This window comes from Scophthalmus maximus, chromosome 7 (genome assembly GCF_022379125.1).
Source record: "Scophthalmus maximus strain ysfricsl-2021 chromosome 7, ASM2237912v1, whole genome shotgun sequence".
Taxonomy (NCBI): domain Eukaryota; kingdom Metazoa; phylum Chordata; class Actinopteri; order Pleuronectiformes; family Scophthalmidae; genus Scophthalmus; species Scophthalmus maximus.
In genome coordinates this window covers 17,726,666-17,752,520 of record NC_061521.1, presented here as the reverse complement: position 1 = coordinate 17,752,520, position 25,855 = coordinate 17,726,666, and the positions used below count along the sequence as shown (strand labels likewise).

At 41.7% G+C, this 25,855-nt stretch overlaps 2 protein-coding genes across 6 annotated transcripts; both read left to right on the top strand.

Annotated features, from left to right (window-relative positions):
* The first annotated feature begins 739 nt into the window (after nucleotides 1–739).
* On the top strand, nucleotides 740–21,796 carry ppfibp1b (PPFIA binding protein 1b). 4 transcript variants are annotated; one of them, XM_035641794.2, is made up of 27 exons: nucleotides 740–981; nucleotides 7,282–7,363; nucleotides 8,053–8,258; nucleotides 9,234–9,323; nucleotides 9,430–9,543; nucleotides 9,816–9,947; nucleotides 10,570–10,662; nucleotides 12,134–12,251; nucleotides 12,435–12,479; nucleotides 14,046–14,107; nucleotides 14,208–14,292; nucleotides 14,951–15,090; nucleotides 15,547–15,644; nucleotides 15,942–16,011; nucleotides 16,125–16,296; nucleotides 16,751–16,783; nucleotides 17,364–17,505; nucleotides 17,658–17,789; nucleotides 18,059–18,209; nucleotides 18,346–18,457; nucleotides 18,601–18,689; nucleotides 19,004–19,126; nucleotides 19,223–19,348; nucleotides 19,439–19,627; nucleotides 20,145–20,309; nucleotides 20,474–20,539; nucleotides 20,630–21,796. In XM_035641794.2, exons 2-27 carry the CDS (start codon nucleotides 7,300–7,302, stop codon nucleotides 20,711–20,713), a joined length of 2,901 nt encoding a protein of 966 aa, XP_035497687.1. In that variant the 5' UTR covers nucleotides 740–981; nucleotides 7,282–7,299; the 3' UTR covers nucleotides 20,714–21,796. The 4 variants fall into 4 exon arrangements, with proteins under 4 accessions (XP_035497687.1, XP_035497689.1, XP_035497688.1 ...); XM_035641796.2 differs by lacking the exon at nucleotides 12,435–12,479; XM_035641795.2 differs by lacking the exon at nucleotides 16,751–16,783.
* Nucleotides 21,797–23,057: 1,261 nt separating this feature from the next.
* On the top strand, nucleotides 23,058–25,794 carry endouc (endonuclease, polyU-specific C). 2 transcript variants are annotated; one of them, XM_035641802.2, is made up of 8 exons: nucleotides 23,058–23,195; nucleotides 23,390–23,446; nucleotides 23,558–23,657; nucleotides 23,735–23,846; nucleotides 23,936–24,057; nucleotides 24,837–24,949; nucleotides 25,081–25,231; nucleotides 25,322–25,794. In XM_035641802.2, exons 1-8 carry the CDS (start codon nucleotides 23,185–23,187, stop codon nucleotides 25,595–25,597), a joined length of 942 nt encoding a protein of 313 aa, XP_035497695.1. In that variant the 5' UTR covers nucleotides 23,058–23,184; the 3' UTR covers nucleotides 25,598–25,794. The 2 variants fall into 2 exon arrangements, with proteins under 2 accessions (XP_035497695.1, XP_035497696.1); XM_035641803.2 differs by having other exon boundaries at nucleotides 23,112–23,195; nucleotides 23,399–23,446.
* The last annotated feature ends 61 nt before the right edge of the window (nucleotides 25,795–25,855 follow it).

Sequence of the window (25,855 nt, the reverse complement as noted above, 5' to 3'; positions counted from 1 at the left end):
CCAGTTCTGGGACTCAATAGTCAATAATATATGACAGTAGTGGTATGCGTAGCTTAGTACACTTATACATATTTTACTTAAATGCAATGTTGAAGCACTTGTACTTTTCTTGGGAATCTCCATTTCATGCCAATTGATATTTTTTACTCCTTGTCAGTTCAGTTGGAATTATTGTACTTTTTACTCCACTTCATTTGGCCCACTTTACAGATTTTTTGTGTCACAATATCTACACATTATTTAGAAATGATGCAATGCTATGAAAAAATAGCTGTACTTTTACCGAAATAAAACTTAAAACTCAGGACTTTTTACTTGTATTCGACAATTTGTTTGCATTGAAGTGTTGCTATGATAAAGGATATTTCTTCCACCACTTCCACCCCTTGACCGCTTGGTGTCGCCTGTGCGTGTTCTGAAACTGACACGCTGGCACCTCCCAGACTTTATGAGCATTATGTTGCTTTCACGTTTCAGCAAAAGCATGGAAAGTTCCCGGTATTGTTTCTTTGACGCCCGCGATCGTTGAGCCAGGAAGCGACTGTCTGTTCATGGTTTCAAACAAATAAATGAATAAAAAAAGAAGAATTAATAAGTAATTTATAATTCCAAGCTACATTTTCTATCTTGTCCGTTGTTGACATTTAACGGTGATTTTGTTTTGCCCTGGCAGGAAAACTCTCTTCTCCCATCGTGCCCGTGCTACAGTGAACGCGTCAGGCCCCCGGTGGTGTTAGCTTCTCCCGAAGTTCCAACTTCCAGGCTCCGGTCCAGTGCTCCTCCGGTCCAGGCTCCAGGCGGCGGCAGGGCGGGATTTTCCAGCGGTGACGTCCCGAGGTTTTCGAACAACCCTGTCACTTCGACATCATGGCGTAGCGACGTGGACGGACGGCGGGCAGAAGTCGGAGAAGTTGAAGTGAATCAATACGAGAGACTCATTAACGCAAACATCCTCGTATCCCCCCCCCCGGCGGACTGTCGGTGAGTGAGGCGCCTCCATGTTTCGGTTCTGATTTGATTTTTTTTTCCACCAACTTCGCTGAAGCGTTGAGTCGAAACAAAACGGCTGTCGTGTGTGGGCGCGTGTAACATCAAATGTGCACGGGTTTCCCCCAACGCAGCGACGTTTAACGAACACGTTTAGTTATTTGTTTTAAAGTGTTTGTTCCCCCACACGGCGTTGACGTCGTATTGACGGGTCCCACCGACAGCCGTGCCCCCTGGTTCCGACTCGCAGGCTCCATTCGGGGACTTGGGCTGCGAGCATCCCCCCTCAACGAGTCACCGGTAGTTCCATTTCACCTTTTTTTTGGTTGTTTTTCGTTTGGACATTCGGGAAGAACGAGTTGTGAGCAGACGTCATAGAAGTTTTAAAATGGAAGTTAACTTGTAAAATAATCATTAATATAACGATGGCAAAGGTCAGTCAGTTAGTCGAACTAACCCACTTTTTGAATTTTATTTTTATAACTCTTCTTGACGACACTTCATCTGGTCCGTGATGTCGCCTTCAGGTGCAGGAGCCAATCAACGTGACGCTGTCACCTGACGTGAATAGACCCACACTGTGAACTCAGTCAGTGTTTAAAGCGACGACATCTGATCAGCTGTTGCACATATTGCCCTCCTGCAGTCGACCTCCGTTTTTAAAAAAACCGTGTTCTCTGCCTTTTTCAAATGGTTTCCCAAAACGGCAAGTCTCCAAATCTCTCACGAGCTAATTGACCCTTGACACCCCCCCCCCCCCCCCATCAGTCTGAACAGTTTTCTGAGTTTGTGTCGGGACTTCATGGAGTCTGTAGGTGTGGCATTCGAGGATGCCTCTTTAGTGGGATTTTGCTCAAGGGGTTATTTTTCCCTTCACAATGTTAGTTATTATTCTGAATTGAGGGAAACCCCCCCGTGAAAAATGCCAGGAATTTATGCAGAAAGAACGTTTGGTTTTTTTTGTTTTTTTTTTAAAGGCTGAAGTTGGAGTTGTGCTGGGAAGAGTTGCACACTTGCAAAATAACAGCTGTGTGTAGTGTAAACCTTCAGCTGTTGACAACAGCCCCGGCCCTCAGCACTGCCACTGCACCGCACCACGTGTGCACTATTCAGCATTTCATTGCGTAAAAGTGCAAGAGGGATCAATTCTGGTGAAGTCCAGTGAAGGTACAAGCAGAGTAGCTGTGAGTAATGTGAAGAGAATGCGCGCCGCTGTCCAACATGAATGAATTTCTGTGATCTATTGCACGTGTACTGGCGAGAAGAAGAAAAAACGATTTTATCACATGGAAGCTCTTTAATTCAAAAACTTAATTTCCATCCTTTGCTCACTGCATCACCCACTGCACACATTTCCAGCATGTCTAAAGATGGATAAAGGGCTCTTTTAAAAGAAATCTGTACAATCATGTCATGTTTTGTCTTAAAATAGGCCTCGTTGTTTGGTTTTTATAAAACTAGTGATGCTGTATATTCTGCCTGCTTCCCCAGGTTGGAAATAGCTGCAGGTTACCCAGAGCAGTGCCCCGCAGGCAGCTGATGAATGCCTCCACTGTGTCTGCACCCAGTGAATCACTGGACCCGCAGCCTCATTGCTTCATTTCACGCACCCTTAAACTTTGGAGACGATAACGTTGGCCCCGTCACGAGATCAAACCAAAAGCAGACATCATGCTCACAATATAATAATTATTATAGGCATCCTGTGTAAGACACACCGATGTGGTCAGTGACAAAATACACCCACAGAAGATGATGCCTGAAGAAGAGGCTTAACCTTGTCGCCCTTAAAGGGGCAGTAAGCCTGGAGAAGATTGTTTGTTGTTGATTTTTTTGACTGCACTGGTCGGGACTCGAACTCGCAGCCTTGTTTTCAATTTACAGAGCCAGGGCTGAAAAAAAAAGGACTGACACAGAACAAACAGCTTGCGAATATTCGTTGAATTTTACAAAAAGTGTTTTGGATTTAAAATCCCTTACTGCCCCTTTAAGCATTCTCTTAAGTGCCAATAGAGCCTCCACTGTGTGAGGTCAGACAGGATGAGGTTTGAAAGCCAAAATTAAGCTTTTTCTCTTTCATGGAAAAACATTGTGTGAAGGTAGAGACTAGGTCAAGGCCTGCATGACTCAAAACATGGGAAGTGTCATTATGTGGTGAGACTTGGATCTTATCCGCCCTCACATCCACAGAAACTGTCACAGGTTTATATTTGCAACCTGGATAAAAAGAATTAACCAAACTAAAACTGTAAGTGCTGTAAGATTCATGCCTGAATTCGTAAATTCCTCTCTCCCCGGGCCTTTTTACCACCGACGTAACTCGTCTCTCGTCGGGCTGTTAACGCCAGATGCATGGCTGCTGTAAACTCTTTTTCCCCCCTCTAAGAGACAAGTGGCTTTGAGGCATCTATCCTGTTTTCTATTTTCCGTGTGTGCGAGAGCACTCTAGTCTGTACAGTGTCCAGTGAGGATGGGTTGTGGCGGTTCCCTTTCTGCCTGAAGGGACCGAAGCTGATGGATCTGAAAAGCCATTACAGTGGTCCACTCTCCGCCCCTTGTGCTCATTATTCTCTGCATGTCTCCGAGAATTATACGGCTGTTTTTAACCAAAGGGCAAGATTGCTTTCTGAATGTATTTATTTTTTCTTTCTTTGGGTTTTGTTTTGAGGCTCTTTGGGTCTGAAGACAGGCAGGTGCTGTTGCAAATGTTATGCAGACTGTTGCCTTGTATAGTTTTTTTTTCTTCTCTTTTTCTTTCTGTCTTTTGTCTTCCCACGTCTTTCAGTCTAAATACCCTGATACCATGAACAATAGCCTCCTCTATGTGTCTTATGGCTGGTGTAAGTGGTGCCTATAGAAGGGCAGACAGTGAGACTTTGTTTTTGAGAATGATGCGCTTGCTTGTTGGGACTTTTGAGATGTCGCCCTAATGTTTTTTTTAAACACACTAGGGCCGAAAAGATTGGTCAAAAAGTTGATTGAAGGAAGATTAATCCACAGCTATAACTGATTAATCATCTCGAGCATCTTCTTGTGAATGCAAAAACATTTACTGATGACAGCTGAACCCCTTGGGTTCTGGGAAATAATATTGCACTTTTTCATCCGTTTTATAATATTTTGTAATCCAATTATGATCCTCAGTTGCAGTCCTAAAAGATGCACAAAGCCCAAAGTCTTTTGTAAGTGCAGTCACCTTCTCTGGCTGCCAGACAACTGTTTACTTTTGATCCACATACCGCGGAGGCATCCCAGCCCTTGATGACACGGCTCACTTCTCTGTAATTAGGCGCTTTCTTTGTGCTGGAGTTTGTGTCCACTGGACCCAGGATGAAGCCGTAGAGGCGCCCAGATAGGGTCTTTGCGCTTGTTTAGCACCAACTGACACATGGACTGCAGGTTTTCCGAGCAGCAAGTCTGGTCTCGGCCTAGTGTGTTTGAAGTCATGTTTTTTGAAAGCCATGTGTTAACCTTATCCATATTTACCTTTCTCGTGTGGAAGGAAATATCTGACTCAGGTTTTTTGGCCCTGCAGGCCTTTCACTTTTGAGTCATCACAAAACTCTGTCTGTTTTAAAATCTGCTGTTGAAGACTGGGACTCTGCCGTTGCCTCTGTTGTTGGAGTGTAGTTTGTTAGTCGGGCCTCTTCCTGATTCTCTTTTTCCAATGGATCCACCACTGCGTGAATAAATTGTTGAAAAGATGTCACAGTAATGAAAGTCTGTCCTTAATCTGCTGTTCATGTTTTAAATTAAAAATGTCAGTCTGTTGGAAAAGTAAAAACCATCCTGAGGTTTCAGGGCAAGTCTCGACCAGCCTTATGTCTGAGCGGAAACTATTATTTGGCCATTCAGTGAGTATATTAACAGGAAAAGAATCAGCTGCCATTTTGATAATGAATTATTCCAAGTCATCAAGTAATTTTTTTAAGCAAAGATATTAACTATGCCTAGATTTTTCATGATTCTTTGAAATCATGGGAATTTGTGGGAAACTGTTCAACTTTGTTTCATGTGATAGAAATCTGAGTCAAAACAATTGAGCAACTTTGGTTCTATCTATTGGAGCTACCGAAATAGATCACCTGCCTTAGGAAATAATAACAGGCATCTTTCACTATTGTCTAACATCTTATGGGGAAAAAACATAATCAGCAGATTAAACGATAATATAAAATAATCGTTAGTTGCAGTCCTAATCTGGTTTTGTGCTTTTTGTTTTTGGTGTCTTGGTTGGACAAAATAAGCAATTTGATATTCGTTGTCAGGAGACGGTGGTGGGTATTTTTCAATTTACCATATAATTAATCGATGGATTTGCGACAATACCTGATGGTTCATTACAGTCGTAATTTTCTTTTGGTGGAATATTTGTGCACAAGAAATTGCATCACTGTGTTCGCAGATATGCAGCATAGATTTTTCTTTTTCTCCTACCTTTCTGTCTGACGTTGCATGTCGTGCTGATAAGATGTCACTGATGTGCTACTGCTGATACAAGGTATTGCACAATTCAGTGGGCATGACATTTGTAGGTTCCCTCTGAAAACACGGCTACTTAAATGTCATCTCTGAAATGACAGGGTTGATTTTGTGCATTTTACCCAAATAGCAGGGCACCGTCTTGTCTTTTGCAATTAACTGTTAGATTCTGTTTACTGTTATGCCTTTTTAAATGTCATGGTATATGCCATTTGTTGGAGAACTGGGACAGGCAGTCACTGTAGGCAGCCTGAGGGAAGTATTTTTACCCACATGCAGAAACCAATGAGCATTTTATTACGGAGCTGACTGACAGCATGCTGGTTCCTCTCGGCCTTCTATGTGTTGTGACGAGTCTTATGTTTTAGTGCACGCTTATTTTACACATTATGGAAAATGCGACCACAGGAATGCTGAAATAACACTGTAAGGTCCGCGGGTGGTTTCTATAAAGTTTGAAAATGGTCCCATGTACCAGTGTTGGCCACTCCCAGGATGGGAGGCGGCTGATTAGAGGAAAAGGTGTGCGTGTGTGTGTGTGTGTTTTATTATTCATGGACAAAGCGCAATCTCCCATGTAACTCATTATATTTTAGGGTGAAGACATGTTCAAGATGAGGTAAGGTTAGGTTTGCGTTATGGTTACCATTGGGGTCGGGCTTCGTGGTTACAGTTCAGGTTATAGTCTCCAGGAAACTAATGTATGTCGATGTCATTTCCTCACAAGGCATGATCCCCTCTTACGCAGCTTGTTCAAGGTGGGAATGTTATCACTTTATTCTGCCTCGCAGTTTAAGGTACAAACGCCGTTGTGTTACTCATCATGCTAGATGAATTTACACACGGGTTCGGCAATATAACGGCTTGTTTGGTTCAGTGAAAACAAGTAAACGAGGGAGAAAGGAGCTGCTGTGCCGTTTGGGCAAATGTCCAAGACTGGGACACCAAAATGTATCTTCACTGAGCTGCGAACAGACTGTCCACTGTCCCATTGGCAGGACCGTCATTGTGCCAATATTTAACGTAAATGGCCTGATTGATATTCTGAAATGTATTATTCATTAGTCATACTCTGACAAAAACTTACATAAGATCTCTGCAGTGTAGAGCTCAAGAAGGAGAACAACTCAGCAGAGCACATATTAGTTTTTAGTAGTTTTTTGGTCTCATTTTCTAAGCTGGTTATCATGTAATCATTCAGATGGAAAGATTTTCTAACCTATCACTCACTGTTTTAATACAGCCCAAATGTGCTAATTTACCAGGCTCCATCCTTTTTTAAGGCATAGGAACTGAGGAAGTACTGTAGTTGTAGCCTAATTCCTGGGTGGGAACCTTTTGTAATAACATGCTGTAACGCCAACATTACGGCACGTTTTTTCCTAGAAAGCTAAACACAATGGAAACTGGTTTGCCTTATTTGTCATTTTGCCTACACTGTTGATGTTCCCATCTCAAGCACACAGCGAGTTGTGTTTCCATAGACTAAACTGTTATCAGTGCATCATGCTTTTGGGATTTTTAGTCACAATAAAGAAGAAATGTTTTAATTTTAAATTCCTTCATGTTTTATTTCGTTCCTTTTTATCTTTTTTGTTATTGCTTTGCACACATTTGAAGACCAGTGATTTCTAATAACAAGTTTTTCAACTTGTAAGATTATTCATCATCATTTAAATAGACATTTCAGTCAATCCTATCTGCACAACATCTGTATTATATTCCAGAGATTATACATAATGTACATTTTTAGATTTCAGAATGACTAAAATACAGAGTTGCTGTTGGTTTTTTTTTATTGTCTCCTTCCAGGTTTATCAGTGAGCGAAGATGATGTCTGATGCCAGCGACATGTTGGCAGCTGCCCTGGAGCAGATGGATGGAATTATAGCAGGTAAAGTTCTCTTATTATAGCACAACATATTATTCAAGCAATCATGTTGTGGTTCCCTTTTTTTTTCTCCACAGTTGTTTTTAAGCTTAAAGCAACTAAGTCTCTGATATAAAACTCTAGAGTAGAGTCGACATTGATAAAATATTATCTGGTGTGTCGTCATGGTTTGTTTCATAGCTGACATTTTAGATGTCGTCACGTGACTTCTCAAGCGCTGTGTTTGTTGGAGAGTGTGTAGCATTCTTTGTGTCCTCATCTAGGCTCTGTGGCTCCAAGCCATGTTCACCAGTGTTACAATGTTGTGTGTAAATACCGACTTATGTCGTGTATCAGTGGACTACCTACCACTATTTTCCATAGGGACTTCCGAGGGTAGGATGTGCTCTCTGATATGGGTCAAATCTTCAAATAACTTAATTACAATTATTCACTTTAGTCAAAAGTATGAGGGCAGGCTGCCATTTGGTCACTGCAATATTATTATTATTTCCTAAAAGAGTGGTTAATCTCCCTTGTATTGTTACTGGGTCCTTTTTCTTCTCCTCTGGTCTGTACTATTAAAAAGTTAGAAGTTTTAGTGAGTAAAACCTCTCACATTATTACATAGTGAGGTATGAGATGGTGCATCTGTGTCTTTCTTTTGATTCCATCCAATCCTTTCTTTCTTTTTTTATTGTGCTTCACCTCAGGTTCCAAGGCTCTGGACTACTCAAATGGGATGTTTGACTGCCAGTCGCCCACCTCTCCTTTCATGGGCAGCCTGCGGGCACTTCACCTCCTGGAAGACCTGCGGAGCGTCTTGGAGCTAATGGACACCGAAGAAAGGGAGAATCTACGCTGCCAGATCCCCGACTCAACGGCAGAAAGTCTGGTCGAGTGGCTCCATGGTCACCTGGTGAGAGCCTCGCATGTAGAAAAGACACCTGCATACAAGCACAAGACTTTAGATCTGTAAAATCATAGTGTTAGTTACATTGGTTTAGTGATGAAACTCGTTTCTGAACCAAAGACCATGAAAACACACATTTTACATTTTTTTATCGTCGATCTTTTTCTGTACTCATCAGAACAATGTCGCCTCAGAGCAGATCAGTTTAACTTCACTCATAACTGGTTAATCTAGACGGAAAAGGTGTAAAATATGGAACTCATGTTTGCCTTTTAACATCTTGAAAGTAACTCCATACTGTGCGTGATGATTATATGAAGCTTTTTGGGTCACTTTCTCTTTGTTTAACCTTTGATATAACTGAAGGAAGAAACACTTCCGAGGTTTTGTCTGCGGTGGTTGGACAGCATGTGCTCCAAACAAGCCTTGGCACATCTGGTTGCTGCTAAATACGCTCACCCTTGTGTGCAGCATTAAAAACTGCAGACAACAAGAGCAAACAATCCCAGTTTCCCAGTAGACGACCAACTTCTTGCTGAAGTGAAAACAGGGCTCTTTCTGCTGAGTCTCCTGGGAAAGCTAGATAAAATGCTGGTGTTGTCAATGTTGCAGCCGGTGTGTTGCAAGAAACATGCCAGCCTCTTGGGAACGATGGTGGTGTTTGGGAGAGCGATGGGCCGTAGGCCAGACAAATGCCAGAGTTTTGTGCAATGCTGTTACTCACTCTGTGTACAGCGGACTGAATGTGAGCCTTCTTCTTGGCCATGTAGGGCTTTGTTTGTGCAGGGTAAACCAGTGTGAGCAGTCACACTTTGATATGAAACATTTATTCTGAGATCATTACTATGCACTGAAACCCTTTTAAGATCAGCAGGATGAATTGACTTACCTGCACCACTTACCCTTGTCTGCCCCTAAGATCACATCTTATGACTCTTTATCTTTTTATCTCTTCTCTCTTGTCTTCCTCTGTCCCTGCAGTCCAATGGACACGTCTCTCTGGGTGCTGGTGACCACTACCAGGAAAGGCTTTCCCGAATAGAAAGTGATAAGGAGTCACTGGTGCTTCAGGTATCCATCCGGCAACACTTTCATGTTTTAACAGTGCCACAAGAACTCTTCGTTTCTACTTTTAAAACAGAGACATATAAATGTGTAATGTATTTGTTCCATGCAGGTGAGTGTGCTGACCGACCAGGTGGAAGCTCAGGGAGAGAAGATCCGGGACCTGGACTTGTGTTTGGACGAGCACAGGGAGAAACTCAACGCCACCGAGGAGATGCTGCAGCAGGTGTGTGTCTCTTTCATATTTGATATGACTGAGAAACAATTGATATTGCACACAATATCAGGAGTCACCCAGTAGTAGTGATGCTGCATATTTTGGATATCATCATCATCATCTAATTCATACTGTAAAAGGACAAACAAGGAGACTACACACAATGCTGGCTCACTAATACGTATTAGTATTTTGAAATATTAACAAAAACGGTATCAACACTGCCAATACTGATAACAAGGTCAGGTACAAATATTTTCTTGTAACATTTATCATTGTAGGAGCTTCTGTGCCGATCTGCACTGGAGACCCAGAAGCTTGATCTGATGTCTGAAGTGTCCAACCTCAAGCTGAAGCTAAATACCATTGAGAAGGAAAGAGTGGACTTTGATGACAGATTCAGGGACAGTGAGGTATGTGAGCTGATATTTAGGATAGCAAACCTCTTTGTTTCTGCCTGTTTTCTTTCTCTCTCTCTCTTGTCCAAGTACACACACACACACACACACACACACACACACACACACACACACACTCATGTATGTTGTCTGAGGGACCTCTTATTTTATGTCAGTTTCAAAGCAGCTGTGCCATGATGCACTTTCAGAAACATCATGTTATTGTCATGACATCGTGGATGTCTCCTCCACCGCGCTGCAGCAGAAACATTCATGTTGCACTTCACTGAACATAAATCACTTTTCACAAGCAGCTTCCTGTTAGTGTATCACTGTTGTTGCTTTGAGGAATCTGCTCTCTAAGGAATATTCCGTCCCTTCAAACGTAGATCTGCTTTATAAAGTTAGTTCCCTCTGCAAACTCTCTAAAGCATATACCACATGTTATGATGATTTAAATAAGATTTCAATAATATTAATTGTTAATGAAAACAGATATTTGAAGTAAGGGATCTACAAAATCGTCTCAATGACATTTTACAGACAGACACAGATCTGATTAAACAGTGACACCAGCAGTTTAGGTTTGCTTGCTATTTAACTACCTTTTTGTGATGTGCACTTTCTGCTCTTTCAGGATTTGATTCTGGAAATTAACGAACTGCGGTACAGGTTGACAGATATGGAGAGTGAAAAACTACTGTACGAAAAGAAGCTTAAATCCACAAAGGTGAGTTGTCGTCATTGTGTTCATGTGAATTCGACACTCCCGTCTTATTAATTTTTTACTGGTTGTTTACTTATCTCTTCCTTTGTCTTCTTTGCCTAAACAATCGCTTCTGCAGGGGAACCGCTTGAAGTTGTGTAGGTTAAAAATGTTTTGGGTCAATTCACTCCTTGACCTCTTCTTCGAACATGCCACTTTCTTGTGCATCCTGTAAAATCCAATCTTTACACCTCTGTCATCGTCTGGAGAAAACCATTCATGCCACCATGTTGTTTTTAAGGCACTGAATTGACTGAAATTAGGTATTTGTGGTTGTTATGAACCATTTGATCTGAAGAATTCCTTGTTCATTTGATATGAAAGTGTTGGATGATGCATGTTTTATCTTAGTTAAAGAGGAGCTGGGCCTGTGCATTTGCAACCACAGACCGTTAATGTGCTCTTTAACTTGATTATAATGATCAACAGTTTCTATTCTTAAATGTACTTTTTACTGTAAACATCTTGGTTTGAATTTGGGGTATTCCACCTACTTGACCACTTTTATCTTTCACCTCTTGCATCCCTATTTTCCTCTTTCTTCCTTGGTTTGTCTCTTTGCTGCTAGTCGCTAATGGCCAAGCTTTCTAGCCTGAAAATCAAAATGGGCCAGATGCAGTATGAGAAACAGAGGAAGGAGCACAAACTCCAGGCTATGAAGGTTGGCTTTTCTCGGGATGACTTTTGTGCCTGCCTTATGATTATGGTTTTTGAACTCTCCCTTTGGCTCCTGTCCTGTTTTTATCTTTTCAGGGGGGGAAAAAAAAATCAGCAGTTTTCATTTTACCCTTTTAAGCAAAGTGATGTCATACCTTGCATGCTGAAGTGTCCTTGGGCAACACACCGAACCCTAAACGGCTTTACCGTCAGAGTGAAAGATGTGTGATAATGCAATCGCTGCATATAGAAGCGCTGTATGAATGTGTACGTAAATGAGTGAGTATAACTTTAAGTTTACATCGCTTTGGGTGTCTGAGACTAAAAAAATTTATTTCGCAAAGAATTAAATAACTAGCATTTTACTGCACAGTTCAGTAAATTCAAAGTAAAGTGTTTTCAGATAAACCACTTCTTTAGGTCTTCTTCGACAAGGCACTAGTTCAGTTTTGCTTAGAGTTTTTTTTTTTTTTTAATCCCTCTTTACTCTCATCCCATTTCCTTTATTCCGATCTCCTCCATGCTTTACCCCTGTCCCGGTTACTTAACTATGTAATATTTTTTTAAATCATGGCTCCTGCGTTTGTCATTCCCTCTGCCCTCCAGTGTTTACCCTCCACCTCACACACACAGCAGAGCAGGTGTGGCCTGCGTGTTTGTACGCCACGTCGTCATCTGTGAATCTTTGTGTTGTGGTTTGTTTGTAGTGTGAAGCCCCGGTGGGGGAGGGGTTGTCAGTGTGGAGGAAATGTCCTGACTTTTGTCTTCTGTCGGACAGGAGGATCTAGTCGTACTGAGGAGGCAGCTGGAGGGCCAAGACGGAGAGATGAGGAGACTACAGGATGAGACAGGCTTTAAAGCCATGGCCTTGGGCAGTGCAGATCCCTCAGAGAGAGGTGGGAAAACCCGTCAAATCACAAGCCTCTGTGAAGAAAAATAGCATGATGTTTAACCTCACATATTCAACTTAAAGTTAATATGATCCAGTGGTTGTGTCTGTGTATATCTAGCAAAGCACTAGGCCACGTCAGAATCTGCCACCAACCAGTTTTTGTTTCATAATCCTTTGTCCTGTTTAGTCTCTCATCCAGATGAAACTCTTAGAAAGAGGCTGAAAGAAAAACGTAAGGGGGGTTTTTATGTTTGTGTTTATCGCTGCACTTCATTACTGCACCCATCTCAACCCCTGTTTGCATGAACGAGCATGAGCCATCTGAACTCTGCTTGTCCATCGTAACCCATTGAAAGTGCTAATACCTGACCACAGAGCATCCACACCTCTTTTGTTAAACTTTTAAACTGTTATTTTTCTGATTTTGAGCTGAACAAATCCAAGGCCATCCAAAAGCCCCTATCAGTGTGTTTTCATTGTCCAGCCTGGAACAGCAATGAGGAATGTCTGCTTTTCTGTTTTCAACAGGAATGAGGAATGAACTGTGTTGTCTGTCATAACTATTCAGGCTGCTCACTCATCCTCTTTCCTCATGTCCTCCAACAATAATCATCTCTATACCTTCCACTGCTCACACCAACAACCAGTGTGCGCCCTGCTAACCTGTGATGTCGATGTTCAGTGCTGTGTGACAGCATCTTTGTTGATCAGTGCCGTCTTCATGTCTGTGCCTTCTCCCATCAGTGATCTTTCATGAAAGTAGAGCAATTTCATTTTTTTACTTGGTGCACACACTCTCAAAGTGACCTGACCTGATTAACATGCCTCTTGGGTGAACTGATCACAGGTGGACAGCTGTGAGTACGTCCATTCACACCTGACTCCACATGCATCTCATGTAGAATCATCATTAATATTTTGGTGGGCCTCCACAAATAAATCAATGTATGAGAATAAGAAACTGTAGCAGGTCATCTTTTGCTTTTAACAGCTATGACTCTAAACAATGGATTTCATCCCTTAAGTGTGAGTGAGCAAGTTTGCAGTCCACTCAGTCATAATATTAGCTGGATTTTCCATGTGTAACTAATAAAACAGCACTTATATAACACGGAACATTGGAAATCTTAAAACACATCGATAAAGGTAATCTAACAATGGATAGTGTTTTTAAAAAGCTAATGACATAATTTGAGAAGACGAACAAAACGCTTATGAGTCCTTTTAAAAGAACTCAAATAAAAGTACATCAGATTTCAGGAAAACATTGGGAGAAACCGAATCCTGCAAGGTTGAACTGTGGTTCTGTGTGGGCCATGCTGAGAGCAGTGGCTATTTTCTGACATCACAGAACTACGGAAGTCCTGATGGCTTGTTTCCAGGTACTGTGTCTGAATGTGGGCTGTGTGCATTTCTTTGGAAAGAGCAATTTAATAAGTCGACAGTACTTATAAAACACATAGGCCTGCTTTATGTTTTAAAAAAAAAGACAGAAATCTAACTTTCCTTAATGTGTGACTTTTAATGTTAACTGACTGCTCACAGAGCCTTGTGGCAGTGTGTGTGTTCTGGAAAGTGAAAATGCTCTACAAAAGTGAAATATGTTAAATATACATAGACTAGTGGCTGTGATTCTACTGGAATGACTGTCGTTAATGTTGCAGCCACTATGGTCTGAATGTGTTACATCGTCCAGTTTCTCCCCGGTGTTCAGGCTTATTATCCATCTCCTCTTTTAACTTTCCTCAATTACTCAAGTGATCTCTACAGTTCTCTTATAATTTTCTTTCTTGACCAGATGTGGAAGTGCAGAGGATGAAAAAGGCAGTTGAGTCATTGATGGCAGCCAATGAAGAGAAGGTACATTTGCTGAGTTGTGATTCAGTTTTTATCAGTCAAAGTATTTCAACTTACTCGCATGCTCGTTTTCTCACTGTGCATTCAAATTTTACCTTTGAAGGACCGTAAGATTGAGGAACTGAAGCAGTCGTTGCTACGGTACAAGAAAGTTCAAGAGATGGTGATGTCAGTGCAAGGGAAAAAAGGTGAGACTATAGAATTTAATGTCTGCTTATTTTTCACAAGTACTTAGGTAAATCGACCTTAAAACCAAAACAGTATGTTAAATTTTGGATATATTAATATTGATTATTCTTTACAGCCATTTTTCAATGCTTTATCATTGGTTTAAGACTGATACAATTTTCAAGGCAGCCAGTTGCTGTATTTCAGCATGATATGAAAGTCACCATTAATCTGCTTTGTTTTTTCTCAAATCATCATCATAATTACATCAAATCTGCGTGTTTGAGAGAAGTGACGACTTTGAAATCGGACCTTATTGGTGTGTTAAAAGATGCTCTTACATTTGGTAATTCAGTGGGCTGGAAACAACAACCCTTTTTATCTATTTGCCTGCTTGATTTCCTCTGGGCGTATTTGTATTTCTCTTGAGTTGGCAGTTTGCTGCTACACTGGTTTATAAAACTCTGTTTTGTACAGAGATGATATTGTTCGTGATGATCAGCAAATTTCATGAGACTTTTTTTAGGCTGTCTTATTATGAGACCTCAGCTAACCTGTCTTCTGTTGCGCAGAGTTCAGGGACGAGGTTGATTAATGCCGAATAAAACATCTGATTCTTATTATGCTTGTCAAGTCCTACGGTCGTTTCAGTTGAGTCTCATTCATTCTCCACTCCAGAGAAAACCAAAGATAACGAGCTCGGTGAGAGTCACGATGATGCGTCGCTCGCTCTCTTGTCGTCCATTCCCGCGTCCGCGGACCTAGAAAGGCAAGAAGTTACAGATGTTCAACAACTGAAAAGGAAGAGCCTGGATGAGGTTTGTGCAGCATGATATGATGTGGTCAGGGGAAAAGTAAATAATAAAAATGTAAAACTATAGAAATAGGGTTGTATTAAAAGGTCATTTTTAGTGGTGTTCTCCTCTTGATTAAATGTTTTATTATTAATTTGCTGGTGCTCTTTACCTTTTTTTGCCCTCAAGCGGCTTCACGTCACATTAAAGTCTACAGTGGTCAGACCAACATCATTACCTCCCTTAAATTTCACACTTGTGAAATGAGTGTTGAAGGGCCCGAGGTCCAATTTATTGAATAACATCTCCTGTCAGTTCCGTGCGTGCGTGCGTGCGTCCGTCGACTTGGATTGCTGTGTTCTTGAGGCACCAGAATATACTTTGTGTTTCGTGTTTTAAGGACGTGCGCACTTAAGTAATCTAATTATACCCGGTTTCTTCTTTCATCCTGATCTCTGATCTGACCTGATCTGTGCTTAGCTGGAAAGTCTCAATGGAATGAGTGACGAGCCTTCACCCACACCGAGCCCTTCAGACCCAGAACGAGTATCCGAGTTCACGCCAACAGATGTAGAAAGGTAAATCTGTCACTGATGTGCATGATTTAGGGTTTGCCCATACCATTCACTTTTTCTAAAATGTACTAAGTGCTGCTGAGGGCAGTTTTTACAAACCGTAGTGAATTCTGTCTCTACTCGCTTGGCTGCAGTCCTACAGTGTGAGGACATGTCTCAGTCGCCCTCTATAAGTTACACATGAGCAGTTCATATCCTGTTGCCCCACGCTGCTGTTTCTCACGAACATGTGAGACAAGCTTATTGTCTCCACTACACTACGACAAGTCAAGTGTTCATTGTTTTGGTTTGTCATTTCAGCTGCCAAGATACGACAAAGACGAGCAGCCAGGATCACCTGGACAGGAGCGATAAGAGCAATAATGAAAAGGTAAAATTAAAATTATTTATAACAGTAAAGTTTTTACTTGGCCAGACCTTCCAGCACAATATGTGTAAATGCTGATGCTGTATGTATGTAGTTTTGTTTTTTTGTTCTTTCAGAATATAAGTGAAGAAATCAGTAAGACGAGTGAAAAGCCACCTTTTGGTCCCCCCGCCACCTTGCCCGCCACCACAGAGGACGACAGCTTCGGCTCGAGAAAGGCTCGTTCATCTTTTGGAAAGGGTTTCTTCAAGATCCGTGGCAAAAAGTCAGGCAGCACTCCCAACCTGGGTAAGAGCATCCCACTTAACTTAGCAGCTGTATAAGGAGTTACGTCTGCAAGGTGACCGAGCCTGCATATGTCACTATGTGTGTGACATTAAGTTCTCTGTGGAACTGACCATTTACTACAGAGGGAGATTCTCTTGAAGAATTTTCCTCCCTCCAACTTTTTTTATTTTCTCAAGCCACACCCATGGAGTTTACTATATGGACCATAATTTGCAGCCCACACAACCTGTGGTCCCCATTTAATTATGGAAGTCTGTTTCTGTGCTGTCGTAAGCCCTTCGTCCTGTGTACTTTATTTCGTTTTTGTGTGTGTTTGTGTGTGGACTGTACACATGTACGTGTTCCTTCCACCTCCCAATCCTGTTGTTATTTCATTCATAATGTCTGCCCTCTTGTCTTGTTCTTTTTCTGTTGGACCCTGTCGTGTGTTGCGTGCGCTTTGTCACACATGAAGACCGCAGCCGGAGTGCGAGTGCGCCTATGCTAGGTACAGTATTGACCACGGGTCATTGTAGGGTTGCAGTAGTTTTCCAAGCAAAGGAAACTACTAAATATATCCTACATTTTTCTCAACGCATTCATCAGCTGACATCTTTTTGGTCATATCTCGTTTCAGTAGCTGCAGTGCTTTAACAACCACACCCTTGTCACTACCCACTGTTGCACAAACGTTGGCTGTCGTGCGTGCGCGCCTGCGCGCGCGCCTGTCTCCCTGCATGTATTTGTTTACACTCACACACACCGTCCCCAAAACAAATCTATTTTGAGATCCAGATTATCAACTAAAAGGGTTTATTTGGATATGGAATACCCAAATTAATAATCTAAAGCAAAGCAACTAATGAGTTTCTTTTATATCTAATAAAATAAATATATTATTCAAGATGTGTCAGTCAGACATGGTCCATGTCTAATGCATGTACTGTATTCTAATCCCCGCTGCCATCACCTCTCAGTCTGCCGAGGTTTAGTGTTTTCTGGTCCAGTGCAGCAGCTCCGTCTCCACTGATCTGTGTGTGTTTCCCACACTGATGCTGATGGTGTTCTGTGGGAATTTTAATGTGTAGCTGAAACAGAGGGACGGGGCACCGACCATCTGGATCTGGCCGGTCTGCCACAGAGGTCGACGAACAGCGACAGTACCCAAACACTTCCTACGACCCCAGAGGGCCGGAAGAAATCCAAGGGAATAAAGAAACTCTTTGGAAAGTGAGTAAAAATTAGAATCTTGATTTTTGAATAACTCATAAAAAGTCAATAAAAAACCTTTTTTCTAAATTCTAAAGTGCAAATGGTTGTATTAGTATGGAGATTTGTGTAAGAATGTTTCAATATTCTGACGTGAATGTCATAATCTTAAGGTTAAGAAGGAGCCAGTCTACCACATTTACCCTGGATGACAACCTACCAGAGGGCGAGTTCAAGAGAGGAGGCGTGCGAGCCACAGCGGGACCCAGACTGGGTTGGTCACGTGACCTCCAGCGAGTCAACAAGTAAGTCTGTGCATTCAGCCTGAATAATGAGACTCAGAATGTGGTTTCTTTGTTTTGAATCTGTTGTACAATGAAGCTTAGCGATAATGCTGGGATTGTTGACTAGGCAGTCTTGTCAGGGGAAAAAAAAATGTCAAAAATGCTTGTGATCACAATTCACAGCTCACAATTTAAACCTGTATCTATTTGTTACCTTTGTATTCTGTGACAGTGGTGTGTTTGCTCACCTTTTAAAAAGCTTTTGCTTTTCTATTCTGTGTTTTTCTTAGTGATGTTGATGCTCCCTTCGCACGCTGGTCAAAGGATCAGGTGTGTGACTGGCTGCAGGACCAGGGTCTCGGTCTTTACGTGAACATGGCTCGTGTCTGGATCTCCTCCGGACAGACGCTGCTTCAGGCCTCCCAACAGGACCTGGAGAGGGTGAGACGAGCAGAAGAATTTAATCAGTTTAGGAAAACTGGCAGACAGGCAAAAGTATTCTTGTTGTTGAACTGTACTGTGAAGCACCCTGGGATGCGTAGCCCTAACCTTGTTTGTTTTTTTGTGGATTTTTTAGGAGCTGGGCATCAAACACCCGCTGCACAGAAAGAAGCTGCAGCTGGCTCTGCAGGCCCTTGGCTCAGAAGAGGAGGACAATAAGGGAAAGCTGGACTTCAACTGGGTGACAAGTAAGTACTCTCTGCCAGTTTCTTCTGATTGAGAAACCTAACCTGATTTTTTTCCTTCTTCTGGACCAGTTGACTTTGAAATAAACTTGACCGGGAAGTTGAGTACTGTCTCATGAAGCTTTGTTCGCTCTTCTTTTTCACAGGGTGGCTAGATGACATTGGTCTGCCCCAGTATAAGACCCAGTTTGATGAGGGGAGGGTGGACGGCCGCATGCTGCACTACATGACAGTGGTGAGTGTTGGCAAGAGACATGAGCTTCCTCCTCAGACCCCGCGGATGAATAGGTCTGACAACTCTCGTGCCATCTGACATTAGGATTATCACAGAGATTCTCCGTCAGATGGAGACGGCCTGGTCTCACCCTCTGTGATACTTGTGACAAAGACAACACTTCAAACTGTGATTTCTTTGCACAGGATTCTGTGCTAGGGAACCTTTATTGTTTACATCACACAAAAGGATTTTATGTCAACGGTTCAGCAGAACCTCGCCTTTATAGTTTAGAATTGTTCATTGAGTCATTAGTTTCTTACTTTGTCCCTCAGGATGACCTGCTCTCTCTGAAGGTGGGAAGTGTCCTGCATCACCTCAGCATCAAGAGAGCTATTCAAGTGCTCCGACTCAACACCTATGAGCCAAACTGTTTGCGTCGCCGGCCTTCTGATGAGGTTTTAGCAGCGTTTTCTACTGATTGACATTTTCTAATAAATAGCTGAATGTAAACATATGTATTCACCCCCTTTTTCTGCACTTTCTGTCCACAGAACAACATTTCTCCAGCAGAGATTTCCCAATGGACCAACCACCGGGTGATGGAGTGGCTGCGTTCTGTGGATCTCGCGGAATATGCTCCCAACCTGAGGGGCAGCGGCGTGCACGGGGGCCTGATGGTGAGGGAGTCGGTTGTTCAGTCTGTCTGGGGAAATACAGAGTCTTCCCAAATGTCCCCTCCACTGCTAAAACCTTTCCCTTCTCCTCAGGTTCTTGAGCCACGGTTCAACGTGGAGACCATGGCGTTGCTGCTGAACATCCCCCCGAACAAGACTCTGTTGCGTCGCCACCTCGCCACACACTTCAACCTGCTAATTGGCTCAGAGGCCCAGCAGCTCAAACAGGAGTGTCTTGAAAACCCAGACTACAATCTGCTTACTGCCACCACCAAGGTCAAGGTAACGCGTGTGTTATTTATCATAGACTGACTGTTCACATAAATAGTTTCCTATACAGGAAAGTGTATGGACTTAAGGTTAATATTAGTACAAAAGAAAAAACTTTAAGATAAATGATTACATTTTAAATTATTGCACTGGGTTTGCCATTATACCTGAAAATAACATTTTAATTTATTCACACTAATAAACAAAATAAGGAAAAATATGATAACAAAATCATAATCAGAATGTTGTTTTTTGCCAAGTTACAACACAAATTAAAAGCAGGTACTGTGAGCACAAGGGGAAGAGCAGTAACAAAATACTATAAAGTAACAACATGAACAACAATCTGTCACTGAGAGTTACTGTTGTACAGGTTATACAGGAGAATAATTGCAAGAAAGAACAATTGTTGCAGCCTTAAAAGTTGGAAGACACAAAAATTTGGTTTGAATTATTGAAAATATTTTTCAGGAACAGCTGTAGCTATTTAAAGTTTTCTTTGTCTTCTCTCTCTCTTTGTTTGTTCCAGCCGAAGAAGCTGTCGTTTGGTAGCTTTGGCAGTCTGAGGAAGAAACGGCAGGAGGAGAGTGAGGAGTACGTGTGTCCAATGGATGTGGAGATGCCAAAGGGACGAAGCTTCCAGAAAGGCTTCGAGCTCCAAATCTACGAGGACGACCTTGACAGGCTAGAACAGGCAAGTAAACTGAATGGTAATTTGTTACATGTCATGTTCATCTGAAGAGTAAACATAATACTCAAGTTCTAATGAGAGTTTGCTCTGATACTAGAAGTATCTGGTTTCTATAATCGTCTGTGGTTACAGTTTATTGTGTTTGAAAGCTGCTCCTCTGTTCACAGATGGAGGACTCCGAGGGAACCGTGAGGCAGATTGGAGCTTTCTCCGAGGGGATTCAAAACCTGACGGTGAGAATCCGCAGCTCTCATTGACTGATTGTAATTTGTATTCTGGGTGTGAAGTTTATTTTTTAATGGTTTTCCTCTGTATTTTACCAGAGCATGCTGAAAGATGACGAGTTCTTCAGTGAGATGTCAAATTCACCGAACCCCAGTGTAACAGACGAGGAGTCCAACGCATGAGACTGTCAGCACCATGAGACCTGGTCCTGCTGTGAATGAAACTCTGTGCCAACCCTCTGCAGCCACATACAGACTTGTTTCAACAAACCACGAGAATGCTCCCACATTTCATTTTTTTTAAGTGTTACATTCAGAGATGAGCCAAAAGTATTAGTGTCTTTTCTTTTTTTTCAGTTTTTAAGTGATGGATTTGTGAACGTCTACAGTCCAGTCGCCACTTTTACTCCTGAACTTTATCTCCGTTACTGTCGTATGGTGACAGAGGGAACATTCGGGGCAACACCACTGCTCGCCTGCCAGCTGGTTTCTGGAGATATTTTGTACTCGGTCATGTACTGGCAACTTTCTTTTCGTGACAGAACTGAAGCGTCAACCAGCACAAAGATGACATCTAGAAAAATGCCAATATAGATTTAATATATGTCTTCTAAATTGCTTTCTGACCGTCGAAACATTGGGAAAAAGGGGAGGACTTCATATGCTGAGCAGATTTCCCCCATTTTAAGAAGTTGGTGTAAAGTGATGACTCTGAAACGGCTGCTATGTTTTCTACAGAACTAAGTCCTGCTAATTAATTGATAGTTGTCTTTTATTGTTTCCTCTTCTGGAGATATAACAGGTTTTCACTCAACAGTAATACTCTGCATGCATTTGCACCCATACATATCATACAGTAAAACGCCTAATGAATATCATTGCAGGGTATTGAAATCCAACACGTTTATATATATGAGGTTGTCATTTATTTTATTACCACCATGAGTTGATTTTAATGGACACCTGTTGGCTCAGTTATTTTTGGAAAAAGACGTAATCACATCTGTGATGTAAGATAATGACATTGTAATGGAGCCCTCGGCCATACCTGTGAAGATCAAGAGTGTGGGATTCATAGTTTAGAGTAGTTGTTTTTTTGTACGTTTAGATTAAGATTAGGACCAATAAAGTAATTTAAATAAATTGGGCTTTTCCTTAAATGGACAATATCAAGTCTTTAAAATATAATGATTGATGGCAGTGGGAGCCACGGGAAAGTTTCTTTGTCCTAAAAACATGGCCATTAAAGAATTCAGCAGCCTGTAATACGACTGGATTATTTGTTGTATATAGGCAATAAATGAAAGGCCTAATATCAGTAACATTCTTCTTTATTTTTTTATAGTTCCACTCTGATAATGTTGTTGATGTTGACTGGTTGTTTGGAGAAATCTGCATAAAAAACCCACCAGGTCAATGTTAGGAGAAGGAAATAGTAAAGCACCTCACAACAAACAACCAGTAGCTAAATAATGTGTAACATTATTTTCGATTCACAGCAGGTGATTATACATACATTATAGGACATATGTAATACATTTTTGACAATAATATTAACTGATATGGACCCCCCTGAGTCTGAACTAAAGATGAATTGATTTGAATTAAATGATATTTACCTTTTGCATGAGTGGTCACTTCATGTTGCCCTATCTGACTGTCAGAAGGTTTATGTTTAACGTTCGGGTCTAAATGATGCACGTGGAGACGAGACGGCAACCATGTCTGTTCTGCCTGTGCATCTCACCTGAAGAGGTCATGGAGATGTCTGGACAGAAAAGGTCAGAGGTTAAGCTTGTTAAATATTTCATTATAATAATCTTTACAATGTTGACATCTCTTCACAGCGGTCTTCTTTTGTATTGTATTTATTATTAATAATAATAATAATAATAATAATAATAAAAACGCCTTTCAAATTAGAAAGATGCTATAGACCTGTGCAAGATGTGGAAAAAATGATGTGGATAGATGTGCACATGTGAAAAAAAAAAGACCCATAAATTGAATGTAATGGATAAAACTTGCACATGACCATGCCAGGGGTGGACAACAGATAATGAAACGACTTCCTGCAAACAATGTTTTGGATGATAATACAAACAATGGGAACACAAATGTATGTATAGAGTTATGTTAATTGTTATCCCCTATGCTGAATAATATCGGAGCCTGAGTTTTATTTTGATGCATTTTTTGTACAAAAGGATAAAGTTTGGTGAAAAGAAAAACTCAACAAACAACATTGAAAATATTTTTTTCCTGTAATATTGTGACTCTTAAGTGACTCAACACTTGTGTTACATGATTAAAAAACCACATTTCCTACGTGATACTCTACAGTGATTCGTGATAGCTGTGTGAAAACCAAAGGTAACTGTGTCAAAACAATGTAAATGCTGTGGATGTTGTGATCACTGCATCGTGGCATTTGCAGAAATGCATGAAGACATCGGTGAAAAACAACGGTCTCCTTGAGGCGAAGCGCCCTCTTGTGTCCGTACAAGGGAAGTGTGTGGACCTCGCAGTTGCAGGACTCCAAGCGTGTCCTGATTGGCCCATGCGCAGTTAATGGACATCGTCCAAGTTGGAGACAGACTTGTAGTGAAGTCTGGCAGTCCGAGCTGAGGGAGTGGAAGCGTACGACAAGAATCATGTCTTCCATGTATGTATATTTTTGTTTTTTATATTTGACTCTTACATTAGTCTGAAAGTGAATGTATGATGTCCTGTGCATAAGTTCTATCTACTGTTGCCACATTGGGGCAGTTTTACAACTAAGTAGGCCTTTTTCTTTTTTGTGAGGAAGACTTATCACTTTTAAAGTCTTTATCTAAAATGTGCCAAATGTCTCTTAAGGTTTTGTAGAGTCCTTTCCCTTCTTGTGGTCTTTCTCGGTGGACTGAAGGCATCAAGGTACAGTAGCCTAGACTGAGATTTAATGTCTTTTGAGTTACCGTGTTTGTTCATCATGTTTGTCAGACATTATAATAGATAATATTTCTCCTGTTCGACCTTCTGCAACAGACCAGCTGTGAATCAGGAGCTCTCCACTCTTTTCAATGAGCTGTGGAGGTTGGACGTGAATCGCTTGAGTCCTGGGCTCGACTACACAATATCTGTTCAGGTATATTGGAGCACGCTCTCATTCGCGCACCAATGTGCCTCCTGTTTTTTTATGTCTTCTGTGTTTGATCCGTCCAGGGCAGAGCCAGTTTTGTGAGCCAGGGCAGCCATGTTGTACGGGATCACGCCTCACAGCCTCTGTTCTCCAACGTCAATGAGATCAAATTGAAGAACATGACCACCACCTCCTGTAAGTGTCCACAGAAACACAAGTGGCCTCTCACTCTCTGAAGCCAAACAGGCAGCTCACTTGCACACTTCGCATTTCTGTGCCTGCAGGGTTCATGAAACTCTTGGATAACTACGAGCACTCCACAGGCGTGACTGAGCGAGTCACAACAGAGGAGCAGAACGAGATTAATCTCTTCCTGGATGCCGTCTTACAGACCGAAGTCATGAAGGTGCATTTGACATGTTTCAACTAGTTGCATCTAACAAGCCACAGACATTTGAACTCGCTCTTTTCTGTGCCCAAACACCTCGTGTCTGTGTGTTTTCCGTCTGTATGTGGCAGGCTTCTCAGACTAAGAAGATAAATGTGTAACACATATTATAAGTTGTTTTGTTTCCCTCCAGCTGTTTCTAGTTTGTTGTTCTCCAACTACAGTGGGAAGTTTGTCTCTCCCTGCCTCAGAGCAGCGCCGAACAAATGTTCGAAAGAGCGAAAAGAAAAAAAAAACATCTGTCTGCAGCTGTGGAATGTTGTTTTGGCCTCAGCAGTTTCCCCAAAGAGGACCCCTGGAAAAATGTGGACACACAGAACTTGTATTTGAAAGACAGACTTTGTATTTGATGAACCTGACGTCTGTAGTTGACATCAAGACAAAAAGAGATTGCGGCTCCCTCTGTTAGTTAAACATATAACAAGATATAGAGGTATCTCACATTAAAAATATACAGTATGTGGGAAAGGTCTGTCTAAATGTCTATTTTTCATACATGGAATAACCTCTTCAACAAAGACGAATGCACCGTAGATTAGATTAATGTTTCTGATACTTTTATAACAGTGAGATGCCTCTGGTATATTCCTTAAAAGTCTGAAAACTAATTTTTCTAGCTGTCATTAAACGATGACAAGGGGCGAAGATGCCTTCTCTCATCTTGCTCATTTGATCGGTTCTTAATTCTGACAAAGTCCTACAAAAAGTCGTGTTGACGTGATGTGATTTATCCACAGCGGGCTCATACCTACCTGGTGAGCAAAGGAAAGTCCAACTCTGACTTGAGAATGTTTAAACGTCAGTTAAACTTGATCTGGTTCAACCTTTACCGCAGACAGAGGAACACGGGGTGAGATACTGACACAGACGACATACCCATTTTTTTAAGCAATCAAGGGATTTATGACAGTTGTTCAAAAGATTAAATACAGTAATTATTTAAAAGTAATATCTTATTTTGTGTGGTTTAACATCCACCAGCCTGGACTCCTCTGGATTCGAGCATGTCTTTGTTGGAGAAACTAAATCTGGGGCAGAAATCATTGGTTTCCACAACTGGATCCAGTTCTACCTGCAAGAGAAAAACAGCCACTTGGACTACAAGGGATACAAAGCCAGGGATCATGACCTCGTAGGTGTAACAGTTCATCAGGAAAAAAAAAAGAGTTGCTTGATAATATAATGTGTTGTTTTTTAAAAATGAATGCTTTTATGTCCACAGCCCGATCAAGACGACCATGTTCTGAACCTCCAGTTCAGCTGGCACGGTCTGGTGAAGCCCGTCGGCAGCGCCTTCATCGGGACCAGCCCCGAGTTTGAGATGGCACTCTTCACCGTCGTCTTCCTCATGAACACAGAGAGGAGCACCACGGTGCTGGTCAACATCGACCAGTGTCAGATGGAGCTGGTGGTCATCAGACACGGACGCTCCCTCGGCACCGCGTATCCCAAGCTGCTCAGCAGCAACAGCAGACATGTTCGGCAACACTCCCACTGAATTAACCTCTGATGCAAAGTGACACCTGCGTCCTCGAGAACGTGGCGCACAAATATTCTGTGGTTCGATTAATACGGAAAATACCTGCTTGATACAGTGCAGGACACAGACATGTTCACGACTCTACTTTTAATCAGGGCTTACACTTATTGCCATTATGCTGAATAACAATTTCAATTAAAAAAAATCTAAAATTGTCTTTTTACTCAGCATCTTCATTATATCAAATGGCCTTCCTTTAATGCTGTAATACACTTT